Source organism: Pagrus major, chromosome 15, assembly GCF_040436345.1.
Source record: "Pagrus major chromosome 15, Pma_NU_1.0".
NCBI classification, from domain to species: Eukaryota; Metazoa; Chordata; class Actinopteri; order Spariformes; family Sparidae; genus Pagrus; species Pagrus major.
The window spans coordinates 416,438-432,500 of NC_133229.1; the positions used below are offsets into that span (position 1 = coordinate 416,438).

General features: G+C 41.2%; 1 protein-coding gene across 1 annotated transcript in view; it reads right to left on the minus strand.

The window, feature by feature from the left end:
- Positions 1 to 271: 271 nt before the first annotated feature.
- LOC141009653 (collagen alpha-1(XIII) chain-like) overlaps positions 272 to 16,063 on the minus strand; it is a 22,106-nt gene continuing 6,314 nt past the window's right edge. The window contains exons 2-3 of the mRNA XM_073482340.1: positions 9,726 to 9,795; positions 272 to 345 (exon numbers count right to left, since the gene is read on the minus strand). Of these exons, the coding sequence (XP_073338441.1) occupies positions 272 to 345; positions 9,726 to 9,795 (144 nt within the window). The remainder of the gene's footprint in view (positions 346 to 9,725; positions 9,796 to 16,063) is intronic.

Below are 16,063 nucleotides of genomic sequence, written 5' to 3' on the forward strand. Positions count from 1 at the left end.
GACCCAAGTTGTAAGAAATTACAATGTTACAAATGGAATTCTGACAAGAAAAAACAAGCTTAAAACCTCACATATTTCCAGACTTAAGCATGGCTCGTTATGTACATCAATACTGAACCTTTCTCCATAGATTAAAGTTCTTTGACACACAAAGCAACCAAATCCTGGAAGTCAGCGCCTCTCTGCTGAGGCAGAAATGTGATTGACAGGAGAGGGAGGAGGGGTATTGGTGTCTCACAGTCTTTTTTCTCTCTTCTCTTTCTCTTTCCTCTCATCCAGCTGAACTGCCACTCACCCTCTCCCTGACATCAATGGTCCCGTTCAGACCTGGTGTCAACATCCGTCCTGAGTGATCAGATGACAAGTGGACAGCTCTCAGTAACAGTGTGAATGGCCACAAGATACATTGAGCTAAACATGTCAAATTTTACAAATACACTAAACAGTAACCAATAGAGGCTACTTCATTGTCCCCGTGGAGAAAGTCCCCAGACTCCCTTCAAAACGTGCGCACTTTATGAAATGCTGTCTCTGACTAATTCTTCATTATTTCTTTCTCCTTGTAAATTTTGCAAATGTTCTACGTTAAGTTCTTTCTTTTTTGTGTAAATACATTGTTCCTGTTTGTTCCATTGATGTTTATTTGCATATACGTGGAGCAGGGAAGTGAAATGCATCAGACGCATGTTAACAGACTGAGAGCTATCCACTTGTGATGGGATTGTAACACCAGGTCTGAACAGGGCCAGTATGTGGGAATCAAGACTGCCATCACATCCCTGCCACGTTCCTCTTCTTTTCACTTTGACCTGATGAAGTGCTCACTTGTACTCCTGGGCTTGTCTAAACAGATATGACCTTGGGCTTGTTTTCACAGAAACATTCGCTGGTGGGATTTATCCTTTGGCTCTCAGTGTTCTAAATAAAATGTAAACATTGTTTATGACAATTGTTTAGTCCTGGATGCAGCAGATTAACTCTTGCTCACGTATGTTCACACCCATTAATCACTGTGTAATGTATACACACTGTATCCTTAGTTCTGAAACACAACAATAGCCTGATCTCATTGCAGAACACAGAAACACAGACAATCCTCACGCACTGTTTATGTGACCAGGTGGTAAACTTCCTTTGATAGTTTCTGATCAGTTCTAACAAAACTTATTTAAAATGGCAAAATGTTTCCTTTTTTGTCTTGTAGCCAATAATAATGTTGTTCCTATAAATGGTCGCTGGTCGTTTAGTTATTAATAGAAATAAATAAAAAAAGAGAGAGAGAGATGAAATGTACAGTATGAGGCTGTGGAAAAATATTTCATAATTAATGGTATGCCAATATTAAATCAATTTGATAATGGCACAACAATGAAAATTAGGTTAGAAAATATAACACTTGGCCGACTTCTGGTAAAAACCAAGCCCACTTCCAGTCTTCTATCGTAATGCAGATACAGAGACAGATCAGACGTCTATTGACGTTTTTCTATCATATCTGCCAGCCTGGCTCTACTCAGTTTGACTCGGCGTAGCCGGGATTTGCGTTTCCAGCCCAACTGGGCTACCTGAAGGTGTGTCTTAAACCAGTAGTACTATCCCGCAGTGCTATCGCAGAATCACTGCGAAAAGTGGCTTGGCTAATTCAGTTACAAACACGTTTCATTCCTATAACTTCTTCACAATAAAAGCCCCCAATTATGAAGTCATTTAAAAGCTTTTTTATGAAGCAGCATCACAGGAAACATAGTGTTTTCACCAACAGTAACTAAACAAGACTCCTGAACCAGCTGAAAGTGAACACCGTGAAACAGTAAAACACAGCAGATGTTTGAAGGAACAAACAGGACGAGAGAAACTAAAGAGATTCGTACTGAGAGGTGAACACACTGACTTTAAAAATCTCTTTCTCTCAGGTTTCCTTGTTTCCACTGACAGGAGTTTAATATTGATTTGAGGGAGAGACAGGTGCTTGTTACCCCAGAGCAGGTCCACTGCCCGCGCTGCTCAGCTCAACTCGGCGCAGCAAAACTAGTGATGGTAAAACGGTACACATGCTAACTCTAATCCTAACCCCAGACTGTGAGTTGATACCTAGATCTTTAATCTAACTCCAAATTTATATCCAAGTGCCAAATGACCTAGTTCATCTCAAAGTGGAGTATGTTATTGTTTAGAACAAAAGTTCGCAGGTCATTATAACAAACCTGACAAATCATGCTTTGGCTGCCAAAGAAAACAACGGCTCTGTGGAATAATCTTATCCTCTGGGTAGAAGCTTTATTCTTGGCAGTATGGCTGGACAGCATGTGATACTGAGTGAGAGGTGACACATACAGAACATAGCTTTACTCATCCAGTCAACCAGACCACGGTCTTCTATGCCTTTGAGACAGGGGTTAGGGACTGGTGTATGGGAAAATATATATATAAGTCAAATGAGCAGATCTAACTGTAAGATAACTCTTTATACAGAATCATTAATTATATTTAAATACAGAGTATGTTTGTCAGGTTTCCATGCTCTGACCCATTCACTTTCTGCAGTGAAGCTGTAGCAGGCACACGTGAATGGAGAGGAGTGACGATAACAAGAAGAATCCAGTCAGAATACTGAGAAGTGCAGGTGTGTGCTGAGGTGGAAGTGGAGATCCTTTCAGGCTAACACTGATTATATACTCTGTTTTAATCATGCTAATGGCTGTGACATGACAAGCACTTCTCACATACTCTCTGAAGTGCCTTATGTGTATTTGTAATGACAACGCTTTATTTTTTTAGTTGATAAATTAATAGTTTCCGATTACTGTGAACAAGCTCAATTTGTTATGGTTTGTTAAGAAGTTGCTGCTGGCCTTACTTCACATTCTAATCCTGCCCCCATTGTTCATCAGCTTCAGATGCACCCTACAGACACAAAGATGTACACCAACAAAGCTCTGCAGGGAACAGAGTATTTACAGTATGTGCTCTCAGAGAATATCAGCAGTAATGACTGCAAGATGCTTGCAGTGAGCAAAGACAGTATAATACAGTTTTTACTTTAACATTAGCACACATATGCAGGTAAACCCACTAAAAACAACTGATTGACTCTTTTCCCACGGTCAGTAGACAAGTTTTCCTTCCTTGAATATTAATCCACTTTTTAAATCTTAAGTTTAAAAAACAAGCTCTATGCAACTTTGGGTGTTTATGACTCCAGAATCTCAAGGCTCTGTCCACAGTTGTCTCCTCCAGAGCTCACCAGCTCCAGCAGCTGTCTGCCGGTTAACACTAATTCAGCTCATTAATCCAAAACACAGACGTCTGTCCCTCCACTCCGGTCTGTTAGTCCAATTAACAGCACAGAGAGACATCTCATTCTGCTGTGAAGTTGGACATTTTAGCTTGGGCTCTTGTGAGGATTAACTAACTTTTGGAGACAGCCTCAAGTGGCCATTAGAGGAAGTGCACGTTTTTGGTAATTCAACATTGGCTTCATTTTTAAGCCCCATTGGTTGCCGCTTGATTAGGTGTCGTGAACCCGCCAGAAAATAGAGAACAGTGGAAACAGCATGGAGGCCAGTGACAATGTTATGGTGCTTACTTTTTAATGTCTTTGACTTGAGTCTCTCTTTCAAACTGTCTGGACTATGTCCAAGCGCTGCTTTAACAGAGATGGAGGAAAAGTATCAATAAACAGTCCTTAACTTCAATGCATGTAATAGCATTGCACCACAAACGGGGCGAACATCAATGCATCAACCTAAATGTGATGATTACATCACCACCAATCAGAGCTGGAGCTGATAAACACCTGTGACTACTGCAGCTTAGGACTGACATGTCTACAGATCATTTGACGCCACAAGCAGACTGTACCCACTGTGGCTGTGTGAGAGGGCTGTTAGAGTCAGCTGAGCACTGACAGCTTAAAGACAACATCTTATGGCACAGTGTTTTGGATGTGTGATGCATGGAGTGTAATATGTTACATGTGAGTGTCCAGTTGTCTGCCTGAACCAGCTCACAGGCTTTGCTCCATTATAATTGTCTCATAAGCCCGTTCTGGCCAAACCTTAATAGGGCCATGTGGTGATTGCGTATACACAACATACCCAGACTGTTGATACGAGGTCCACTCAGCCGTAAGCAATGTGTCCGCTGATTCATGTCCATCCACTTAAAGCAACACGTATGTTAAACATATTTTTAGACCTATTGCTTTGTTTCATGGTCATGATAACATTTGAGAGACAACAGACTGTGTGGCACTTTGAGGCCTGAAGTGTCTCACATTCTGCAGCTCTTCTTTACCAACTTATAAAGTTCATTTTTCACAGGCTGCTAAGAAACATGTCAGGCTCAGAATAATACTCAGTGTCCTTCAAGTGACAGACAACACATGTGTGTCTAAGTGTCATGGCCCAGAATTACAACAGCTATGTTCTGAGAACTACATGGAGGTGATATATTCATTTAACTTGTAGAGTAACAGATACCATTGTGACCACCCTGTGTATAGATTGGTGATAGACAAAAAGTTATTGGGTCAATTCTGATTTCACATATTTGGTTCTGTTACCTATTTCCATAGATTATCTACTATACAAATGTATTCTCCTGTGATTGAACAACATCAGTTTGTCATCTAGGTGTCAGTGTTCTGCCCTCTCAGTCACCTGGTGCTGTTAATAATCAAAACCATGGCAGCCATGTGAACAGTCAGCCTGCCAGTCAGCTTAGTGCTGACTGGCAGGCACCAGGTGGGCACTGACAGGGTGCAAAGTCTGCTGAAGTGAACAGCAACAAGTCCAGAAATGTTATAAATGCAATTACCAGAATGATATTTTCCTGTCATATCTTAAAATGTTTGATTAGAAGAAGAATGTATTGTAATTACATTTAATTCTACTTTAATTATATTTAAATGCAGGTTTAGTCACGTTCACCTACTTCTTTCCTCACTCTCTCCTGGAAGTTATAGTGACAGGCCAGTGAAGGCAGCGCAGTGTTACCTTGAATAACTGACACAATTCTCTGGTTTGAACATTGTTGTAGACATTTGGGATAATGTACTTACACAAGTCTACAAAATGTAAAACAAAGGTCGAGTCATTTTTAGACATTTGTTGCAGAAATGTTACATATATCTTTAACTAATGTTCATGCCTGTTCATTTTGAAAGAGCAGTGGCCAGTGGGGAAACTCCAACACTCAACCGACCGATGGTGTGTCTGTTCCCTCTATCACTCACTCAGCACTGACTTTTGTATTTAAAGCGCTGGCTGCAGTCCAGCCAAAAAAGGAGACAACATTGCTTTGAGCTTGTTGGACAGTTTTGGCTGACAGGTAACTTGACTCCCTTTCTTCCCGCTGCAGAATACAGAAAGACACAAGAAGCTGTAAAAGTGCCAGACCATCTGGACGCTCTGAGTTGAAAGACTTCCACACCTGTGGTGGCTGGAGAATCTCCTGTGAAGCTGCAGGCAAACCACTACCTTAACAGGCGTTCAGGGGCCGTCCCACAGACACTTACCGCCATGTTAAAACACTAACATGCTATTGACAAGACCAATTAGCACTAATGTGTGGTGACGGGCCCCTCCCCCATGTTCTCACAGAGCTGTCACAGCCACACACACACACACACACACACACACACACACACACACACACACACACACACTAACAAAATGGTTCTGCATCGGACATTTTATGAACAATTACATCAAAGTTATTTTCTCAGTATCCAACAACTACAGCTCCCATGAGTCTCAGCCATAGCTGCTAGCTTCCTAAACCTCACTGGAGCTGAAACTGGTAAATACCAACAAAACAGTCAATGTTTCATTACCCCGACCAAGGAGGTGATGTTTCCACCTGTGTCCTCATGTTAGTTGGTTGTTTTGTCAGCAGGATAACACAAAAACTACCGAACTGATTAACATGAAACTTGGATGGAGGATGGGTCTCAGCCCAGAATAGACCACATAAACTTTTGGTGAGGATAAAGGGATGGATTCGGGAATATTTTCTCACTTTCATTGTGAGACAGGGCGTTGGTCCACATTTTTTTCAATGTCTCAGGGAATAATGCATGGATTAGGGTTAATGAAAAAAATAGGTGTATTTAGGTGGCTGGTATCTATGAGCGAGTACAAATGGAGACTGTTGGGCCTTGGCAGAGGTACTCGCTCTACTGAGTGCCATTCTAGTTCTTTCTTTTTTAGGCTTTTTCCAAACTCTAGACAGCCAGTATCGTACACAACGCTTCAGACGCTGTTGTTTATTTACATTCTCATCCCTAATGGTCAGCCCCCAGCACCTTGTTCCTAATACGTCTCTAAAATCAACAAGCTGTGATTGGTCGGGGACTAACATGTGATCTGTCATGTTTCCTATGGCGAGAATTTGTGTTCCTATAATTGCCTAATCTGACACAGTGACTATGTTAGAGGAACACTGTGTAGTTTTGTTGAAGAAATGTTAATGAGCAGAGAAAGGTCTTCATTGGCTGATTTTAAGCAAACTAAATAAACAAACTCTCTTTGTTTTCATGACTGAATTAACAAACTGACCTTAAAGGACAACACAATTTATACTGTTTATATGTGGCGGACCCTGCCACCTTTCTAGCTTCAAACAGTGTCGTGAACAGCTTGTTTATTCACTTATGGAAGAAACATATATTTCTGACTTTGTATTATTACCTCATTAATATTGTAAATATTCTGAATTTCTGCACCTTTAACAGAACATACATTCTTCATACAAGCACACAGCCAGTAATGCTGCGTTCATATCATGTTGTTATATTGAAATACCATTTATCATCATCCAAGTCATATTTACCAGTGGGTTGGTGTTTTTTCTGAAGGTTCCAATATACCCAGTACCACTTCATAATGAAAATGAAATCAAACTTCTCGCGTCATCTAAATTTTGTCATTCAAAATATTTACACCGCAAATTTATACAACAAGCAGGAGAATCTTTCTCATGTCCACCATCAATACCATGTAATGTGAACGTTGTGTAAGTGCAAGAGTCAACAAATACACACACACACACACACACACACACACACACACACACACACACACACACACACACACACACCCTTTGTCTGGCTGATGCCCTGGCCACTGCTGCAGCAGAAGAAACAGGTGGCTTTAAACACTGTAGGACTTACTCAGCCAGTCTCAACTGCCTCAGCTGAAACTGAAACAGTTATTAACAGTATATAACAGTATTTTTAGTTATAGAAATCTTCTGGAATTCTTAGTGCACTTTAATAATGTCTAACACGGGCAATAACTCAAAAACAAAAAGGCATTCAGACATAAAGTCTCTGCTGGTGCCAGGCAAGAGACAGTCCAGGTCTCAGAGAGCAGAACACGGTGACGTGGCTGCTAATTCACGAATGCCTCAATGATGCCACTTCATCACATCAGCTTGCATCATGACCAAATATGACACAAAATGGCCCTGACTACCAACTGAGCTAATAACACCTCAGCTGGTCATCATATCTGAGTGAGCTGTAGACTATTAAATACAACAGGGGTTTACATCACTCTCATGTGATTCTTATCAGACCAGACCGTTCAGACCACACGGGCAGAGAAGTTTGATTGAATTGAAATTGGATTATTCATTCAGCACTCAGCTGGGTGAATTTCAGCATCTGGAGCTGCATCTGGATGACTGCAGCTTCCAGCGCTACCTGAGGCTGACCAATGCCCAGTCCTCAGCTGTGGAGCACTTGTCCATCAGTCTCCGGTGAGTGGCAGTTTCTTATTTGGTAGTAACTGTGACCAGCAAGTAGACATAGGCTGAATGAATCTGTCTTACCACATCAGTATGAAGCCAAAACAAAGAGATGTCTCTGTGATCTGACTGCAATAAATGGATCAGAAGGACGCTGAAGTAACAACATCATAATGCTGCCTTGTAAAAAGCCTGAATTCATGCTTCATAAGGTCTTTCGGCCAGACGACAAGCAGACAACTTTTAAAATGCTCGTTCCCTGAATGGAGTTTGGATTTGATCAGAACTATTCTGTGCTGAGACATATTTCCATGACTGACCAGGTAGTCCAACTTCCTCGCTCACTTTCCTCCTTGGCAGCTCCTTATTTGTCCTGTCTTGGTACAGTGGTAAGTGTTATCGTACTGTACAGCTCTGTACAAACAGTGACTGCAGTGTCTGCAAACAGCCACAATTAGTGATTATTATCCTCTCCTCCATTGTTGGTTATGAATGTCATGAACATGTCAGTGTGAATGTCAACTCTGATAGGCTTTCAGACTCAGCATCATGTGAATCCTTGCTTGAGTTCAATATTTTCAACTCACTGCAGCATTTGCGCTGTCTGCCACAAATAAGCCTCTATTCGTGTCTTTTCATTGACTTTGTATGTAATCTAGACGTGCAAATAATTTGCCTCACATTTGTGTGAGGCAAATTTTTGTTCACAGAGTGTTCAAGTGTTCAAAGAGAAAGAATGCTGTTTGTTAACTATGTAGCACTAGAATTATGTTTTGTAAATACTTCTAGTAATTAATACTAATAATGTGAATCTCATAATGATTACTTATTGCCATCAGTACTTATTTAAAGGTGAGGCATAACCACGGAAGCCATGGCACATTTTATTTGTTGAATCATTTGGCTCTCTGTGACAACTTTTACAGAGGAGCAATAAAAAGCATCCTGACTGGAACCATGACAAACTGGCATGATTCATCACGGCCTAGGACAGGAAGGCTCTACAGCGGGTGATTAAAACCACCAGAACATCACTGGTACCATCTACAGAGCACCAGTGGCATCAGAGAAGTGAGATGTCTGCACAGAGCCCAAAGATACTGAAAGACAACACCCACCCAGCCACAGTCTGTTCACCCTGCTGCCATCTGACAACAGATACAGAAGTATCTGCTGCCAGCTGACAACAGTCTTTTTCCTAATGCTGTGAGACTCCTGAACACATCCTCAACAATCCCTCAATAGTTTATTTTTGACTTGATCATTTATTCACCAACAGAAATGCCATTTTAGAATCTTGTGTTGCATTGTGACAGTTAAACTAATCTTGAATGTTCAGTCTACAGTTTATGTAGCTGCTGTAACTAAAATCTTAATCAACAGCATGTGACCATATTAAACTTTCAGTCATAAACTTGTGATGTTCTAGAGAGGCCTCATGTAACCCCGGCAACTTAACTGATGAACAAAAAATAAAGTGAAATAATGAAATAATCATACAGCAACAAGTCGAACACAACAGTACAACACAGTGTGTGTGTCCACTGGTCATTGGAATGGTTGGTGAAGATGATTCTTGGCCTTGGCAGTGCTTTAACTGAGCTCCCCACCCACTTCAGTTCTGTCTATTGATGCATACATGCTCTAACCAGATGGTGGAGCAACATAAGAACATTTCCTCAGTAGACAGAATACAGGAGTCATGACCGGCATGTGTGAGTATTCAATATGCAGTGTAAAAGCAGAATTATAGAGACCGCTGTAAGGAATATGAAAACAGCCTGTTGTAGTGACATGTATGGAGCAACACTTGCAGAGTTGCATCTTGCTTTGAGTGGTGATGACGTGGAATTTGAACAGTGTGAGCTGCCACATGCAGCCGCTCACCTGTGTTCAGTGTCCTGTGTCCTTTGCTGTCAAATGAGTCAGTAAGTGAACGATAGTAAACACGTGGATGGGGAAGTCCAACTTACCTGGGGGACACAGGCAGCTGTGGGGAGCTTCCCTTGCCTCCCGCATCTTCGGTAGTCGCGCTCCAAGCTTCTGCATGAGAGAGGGAACAGAAGAAGAACTTAGAGCACTGACATTTTAACATCATGTTGCACATATCTATTGTCAAAACACCATTTTAATGTATCCATGGAGCCCTTAATATCAAATATCAAATAAATCAAATTACTTAAGCTGTCCATATTACAATAATAGACTTTCAGCTTTTTTTCCCCTCTGCTCACATTCACCGTCTCTTTTGTCTTTGCTCGACTATATTCTTGCTACACACAGCACACACGTGTGGTTGATCATTACAACAAGGAAAGAAGCTTTGTATGAGAAAAGGCTGCAGGCAGTAAGACAGAGGACTGCTGAAAAAAACAGGTGTTTGTGAAATTCTACATTACAGTGCAGGTGACAAGAGGACTCTGGTTATTCCCACTGACCAGGTGGTCTGCAGCGTCTTAACTCCACCTGTCAGCATCAGATCAGTGTGCTCGGTATCTCAACAGAAGGGTAACAGATGGAGCTGTTAATTTTAATAACAGAAATGCAAAAATAACAGTTCTAATGTATAATGAGTTGAACTGAACTGAATCGGACTGCGTGGTGGAAACGAGGCTTAAAAGACAACACCCACCCAGCCACAGTCTGTTCACCCTGCTGCCATCTGACAACAGATACAGAAGTATCTGCTGCCATACCACCAGACTACAGAGCAGCTTCATTCCCCAGGCTGACTCCTGAACTCATCCTCCAACTTCCACTGTGATTTTTTTTAATTTTTTGACTTGATTATTATTTATTAATCAACCTGTATAGGTGTTTTTTTTTTATACTTAGGGAATTACAAAATGTCGTTATACAATCTTGTGTTGCCAAATGACTATTGAATTCATCTTGAATCTAATAACTGTAGTTTCTTCACATTTGACCTTTTGTTCCCAAACAAATAAGTATTTTCCTCAGAATCTCAAAAACAGGTTTTATTGACAACATTCAGCTACTAAATATGCCACTCCACCCCATGTGTGTAAATGGGTGAATGCTTACTTGTATTGTAAAGCGCTTTGAGTGGATGTTAGACTAGAAAAGGGCTATGTAAGCACAGTCCATTTACTCATGACGCTGACAAAACACAGATACCACGTGATACCAACCAATATCTGTACATGTATTCTTTTTTTAAAAATGATAAGTCTACATAAAAGTCTTTATATCAATATGACCTTTAAGGCTCTAAAATGCACTGAAAACCATGATGACACCAGCAATACACATTCTAAGTCCTATATCATAGGCAACTGGACTACTTTCAGCTTCTGAAAAAAATGAAACAAGTCCAGTTATCCACAATATAGGACTTAGAATTACCATGACCTGGATGACTGAGAACCTTCATCAACATCCAGCAATACACATCTAATACAAAGTATCAACTTTAAATTAGAAGTGAGAATCAGGAGAGTCCACTCCAAACTGTGGAAAGCGAAGATGACAATACAGTAAGTTCCACTTACTCACCTGAAGACCACTTCATGTCTATGCTGGGAGTGAACTTTCACATTCACCTTGTAAGCTAAAAAGGCCCAGTTACAATTCCATCACAACAGAGCAACTATCACATGCTGATGAAGACCAAGTGATATGGCCAAAAGCTCCAGAACAAAAGAGTAAGTGGACCTTTACTAGAGATTGTTTTGTCCATGAGAAATAACTGTGTTTACTTAAACAGCAGACACCACATTACTGTGAGAGTGTGTATGCTGCAGTAGATTCCTGTAAATATACTAGATACTTACACCAAACAGAGGACAGGGGCATTGTGCACTGTGTGTTGCATACACTTCACATGCATCTAATGGCCCTAATATGATGTGTTTAGAAAAGATTGCTCCCCTTGAAATGTAAACCAAGTATTCTATATTGTCTATTATTGTTTTACTGTTTAGCACAAGGCCTGCCATTCAGTCTTTCTCAAGATATCCAAGTGTGACAATTGACCTGTTAAGATCAACAAAAGCCTGCGTTTGAGTTGACCCTGAACAGAATACATAACCATACGAGTACATTCTCCACAGCATAGTAGTCAGTCCGACTGGTGGTGGTTACTAGCAGAGGAATGCCAGCGCGGCCTGTTTATAAGGCCTATAACAGGTGCTGAAAGGGATGTGATGAAGGAACTATCATTCTGAGCACTGCTGCAGGATTCTGCGTACTGCCTGTTACCTCACTTATCCTGGTTAATAGCAGTCCATGGCAGTTGAACCAGGGATCATTAAGGGCAAATGTCCAACATTTGCCTGGCCATTTTTGTTGTGAATGGACAAATTTGTGTCCTCCGAACACAGCTGGAGCGAGCTGTCAAAATGTCAAAATACATCTCTCTTTATCTGTATTCATACATACATATGGATGACACTGATGACAAAGAGTGTAGCTGCTTCATATGCGTTTCTTCTTTTCTGCATATTACTTTCCACTCTTTCACTGATATTGCACATATGTCCAAATACATATGTCCAAAAACAGTCATCGTCAGCTAGCCCTTTCATCTGGTACTACATTCCCTCAAACGTACAACATCCGTATTCCTACGCACAAGCACAGCTGTACCTACCACTGTATTACCCAGCTGTCTGACGGCAATGTGAAGCACCAAAAATGTTCAAAATGGAGCGCACACTTAAACGGATAGATATTATTTTTAGGTGTTAGGTGTTTAAGTGGCTAAAATACATCTTGTTGTCAGTGCTGTTTAGCAGTACAATGCTCTGCTTCCTGTCAGTGCTATGCGCTGCTTCTCCAGACAGACGGAGAGCTGACAGTCGTCTACCGCAGGTAACACACTGACAAGGGATAAGTACCTCATACAAGCCCACATCAAAATACCCTGTCACTGTCACTTTAAGAGGCATACAGGCTGAGGAGAAACCAAATGCAGATAAAATACTGTAAGAGCAGGTAAAAATAAATGTATGTTCTCCTGACCTTTCATGAGTATTTTTCCTTATGTTTCCTTATGTCAGCTGTAAAGCACACTCTTAAAAATCTGCATCAGAAAAACAGGATGCCAAAGTTCCAAAGTTAAGTGCTCTCGTCATTCAAAAGTCTCATGCAGAATCAATTTTTAGGCTGCACACTAAATTTCCGTTAACCCACTTTATATTATTCATGAATACTTCCAGGAACTTATTTGGTTGATATTGGCAGACCCCACTCACAACTGGAGAAGTCTTTAGTAAGACTATTCCAGAGAGCCGTGCAGCCAGAGCTCTCTACAGTCCACTCTGAAGCAACAGACACAAAACACAAACTCTCCAAAGCTCCAAAATGGAGATAATGCAGAGGGGAGATTCAGTTCAACTAATACACACACACACACACACACATCAGAGACTGTACAGACCTCACTACCTTCAAAACACTCACCAAAACTCACCTTTTTAGAACTGTTTTTAATGTATAACTTGTCTCTTTTTGTATTTTTATTGTGTTGTTTTTATTATTCTGCTTCTTAACCTGTAAAGTGTCTTTGTGTACCATGAAAAGCGCTATACAAAATAAATGTATTATTATTACATGTTTGAGTACACACAAAACTGTGGAGCTCCAACATGTTCAATATTAAATAAATAGAAAAATAAAATATTTCATAAATCATTTGTGGAAAATATATAAATGAAACAATAACAAGTCATGATTGTAAAATGTTGTTGACTCTCCACACTGTCAGGAATATGATTGTGGTGGAAGAATAAAAAAAACCAAACACTTTGAAAGATGACTCTGAGGAACATGAGAATTAGCTCTGTCTCACTATCCTGAATGAAAGCAAACGAGGAGCATCTCTTGTTCTACAATTTCCAAGTGGATTTATGGATGTTTATGTGTGATGGACATTTGCGATACCACTGTTAGTGGAAAGAGTGAGTCACTGTTTCCAGAACTGTGTGTATGATGTATGGTATGGCTCTGACTGAGTAATCAATCTAAGAAAAGACATGTAAATGGCATCAGTGGTGTGAGGATTAATCAAGGTTTAACTGAGGTTTAACTCAGCCAATGAGATTACGTCTGCCTGTTGCTAACTGAGCTCTGCATTCTAAAAGGGAAGTTCTGTGTACCACAATTTCCTCCAGACTACTTCCAGTATAAATCATTCATGATGTAGAGCAGCTCGGGTGCTCGGTCTGTTTGGGATGAAATGTGATTCTATTCCAATGAGATGACAAACCCTTTTACTATCCTGTACTCTTCTATTAACATGAAGACCTGGCAGTGCTGCTACATACACTGTGTGATATAGTGTTCTCAGTCCTGGCCGTCCATACCTTGTAACACAGTGTCCTCAGTACGTGCGATACTAGCGAGCATCAGCAACAAAACCAGCTTGATTACATTGTTTCTTATTGGAATGTGTCCTCATTGGCTGCTAGTAGAGTTGTTCCGATTCCTATACCAGTATCGTAAATGCCTCCGATACTGCCGAAAATGCTGGCATCGGTATCGGCGAGTACTTGAATCCAGGCACCAATCCGAGACCACGTAATTTATTAGAAATAGGAATCTATTTACCGTTTAGCTCCGTTAGCTCTGACACAGTTCTTCTTCGCCGCTCTTAAAACAGTTGCGCTGTGCTGCCATTGGCAGCTGCTGTTTTAGAGGTGTGAAGAAGAATTGATCACCTGACACCTGTAGACAAGGAGCTAACGTTAGCGCATCATGTCGGCGGTTTGGCAGTATTTCACACTGGATGCTCCCACCAGCAAGACTGCGACATGCAACATATGCAAAGAAGCAATTTCGAGAGGTGGCACGAGTGTTGCAAATTTCAACACCAGCAACTTAATCAAACATTTGAAGATGCGTCACGGTAAAGAGCACAACGAATTTACCAAAGCTAAGGGGAAAAAGAACTACGAACTGCAGCAGCAAACTCAGAACTCAAAGATAACCGACAAAATTTTGGAGTTTTTTGTCCTGGATGACCAACCCCTGTCTGTCGTCGAAAATGTGGGATTTTGCCACTTAATGGAGCATTTGGAGCCAAGGTACTGTTTGCCAGCTCGTAAATATATCTCCGAAACTGTGCTACCCAAATTATACGAGACAGTTAGGGAACACATTTCGTGTATGCTGAAAGACGTGCAGGCAATCAGCTTTACCACGGACATTTGGAGCTCCGACGTGTGCCCCATGTCTTTGCTAAGTTTAACGTCACACTGGGTGGACAGAGAGTCAACATTTACCTCTCGAAGTGTGGTGCTGCACGCCAACGAGTTCCGAGGGTCACATACTGGCACATTTATTGCCGAAGCAATTGAGGGGATGCTAGTAAAGTAGAAAATCCCCAAGTCCAACGTTCATGTTGTTTTGCGCGACAACGCTAGCAACATGAAGAAAGCCATGGACGAGATGGATGTACCAAGTTTGGGATGCTTCGCCCACACTCTCCAGCTGGTGGTGCATGAAGGGCTACTGTCACAGAGAAGTGTGAGTGATGCACTGGCGAATGGTAGGAAGATAGTCGCGCATTTCAAACACTCGCCACTGGCTACTACACGCCTGGAGGATATTCAAAAAGATCTCCAAATGCCCACCAAATGACTGCACCAAGACGTACCAATGAGGTGGAACAGTACCTACTATATAGTCGAGAGTTTACAGAGCAGAAGTGGTCAATTTCAGCATATGGAGCTGACCACGACCTGCCAGTGACCCTTACGGCTAACCAGTGGGCTTTACTGGAGAAAATAATCACTGTTCTGGCACCATTTGAAGAACTGACCAGACAGATTAGCTCCTCAGATTAGCTCCTCCGCCTCCTCTGCAGCTGAAGTCATCCCCTCGGTCACAGTGCTGAAACGCCTGCTTGCTCAGGAGAACGAGGGGGACACAGGTATAAAAACCATGAAAACAACCCTTCTTGAGGCTGTCCAGAAAAGATTCAAGACCATCAAGAATGAGCCCTCGTATGCAGTTGCCACTCTTTTAGACCCACGATTCAAAGACAGGTATGTCTAATATTTTTATTAAATGTCTATATTACAAAAAATTTTTTGAAATGGTGTTTTGGATAACTAGATATTGCATTATTATTGATTACTATTGCATTAATATGTTACCACTAAAAGCTACTATGGAAGAGGCTGTTTATTTGTTTAGTTTACACATTAAGACATTTATTTTTTATTTTTCATTGTTGTTTCAGGTACTTCACAGGTGCAGACAGCATCAAGCATGCCAAAGATGCTCTGACCCGAGAGGTGGAGAAGATGGAGGCGTTACTGAGCAGGACCACACCTGAGGGAGCAGA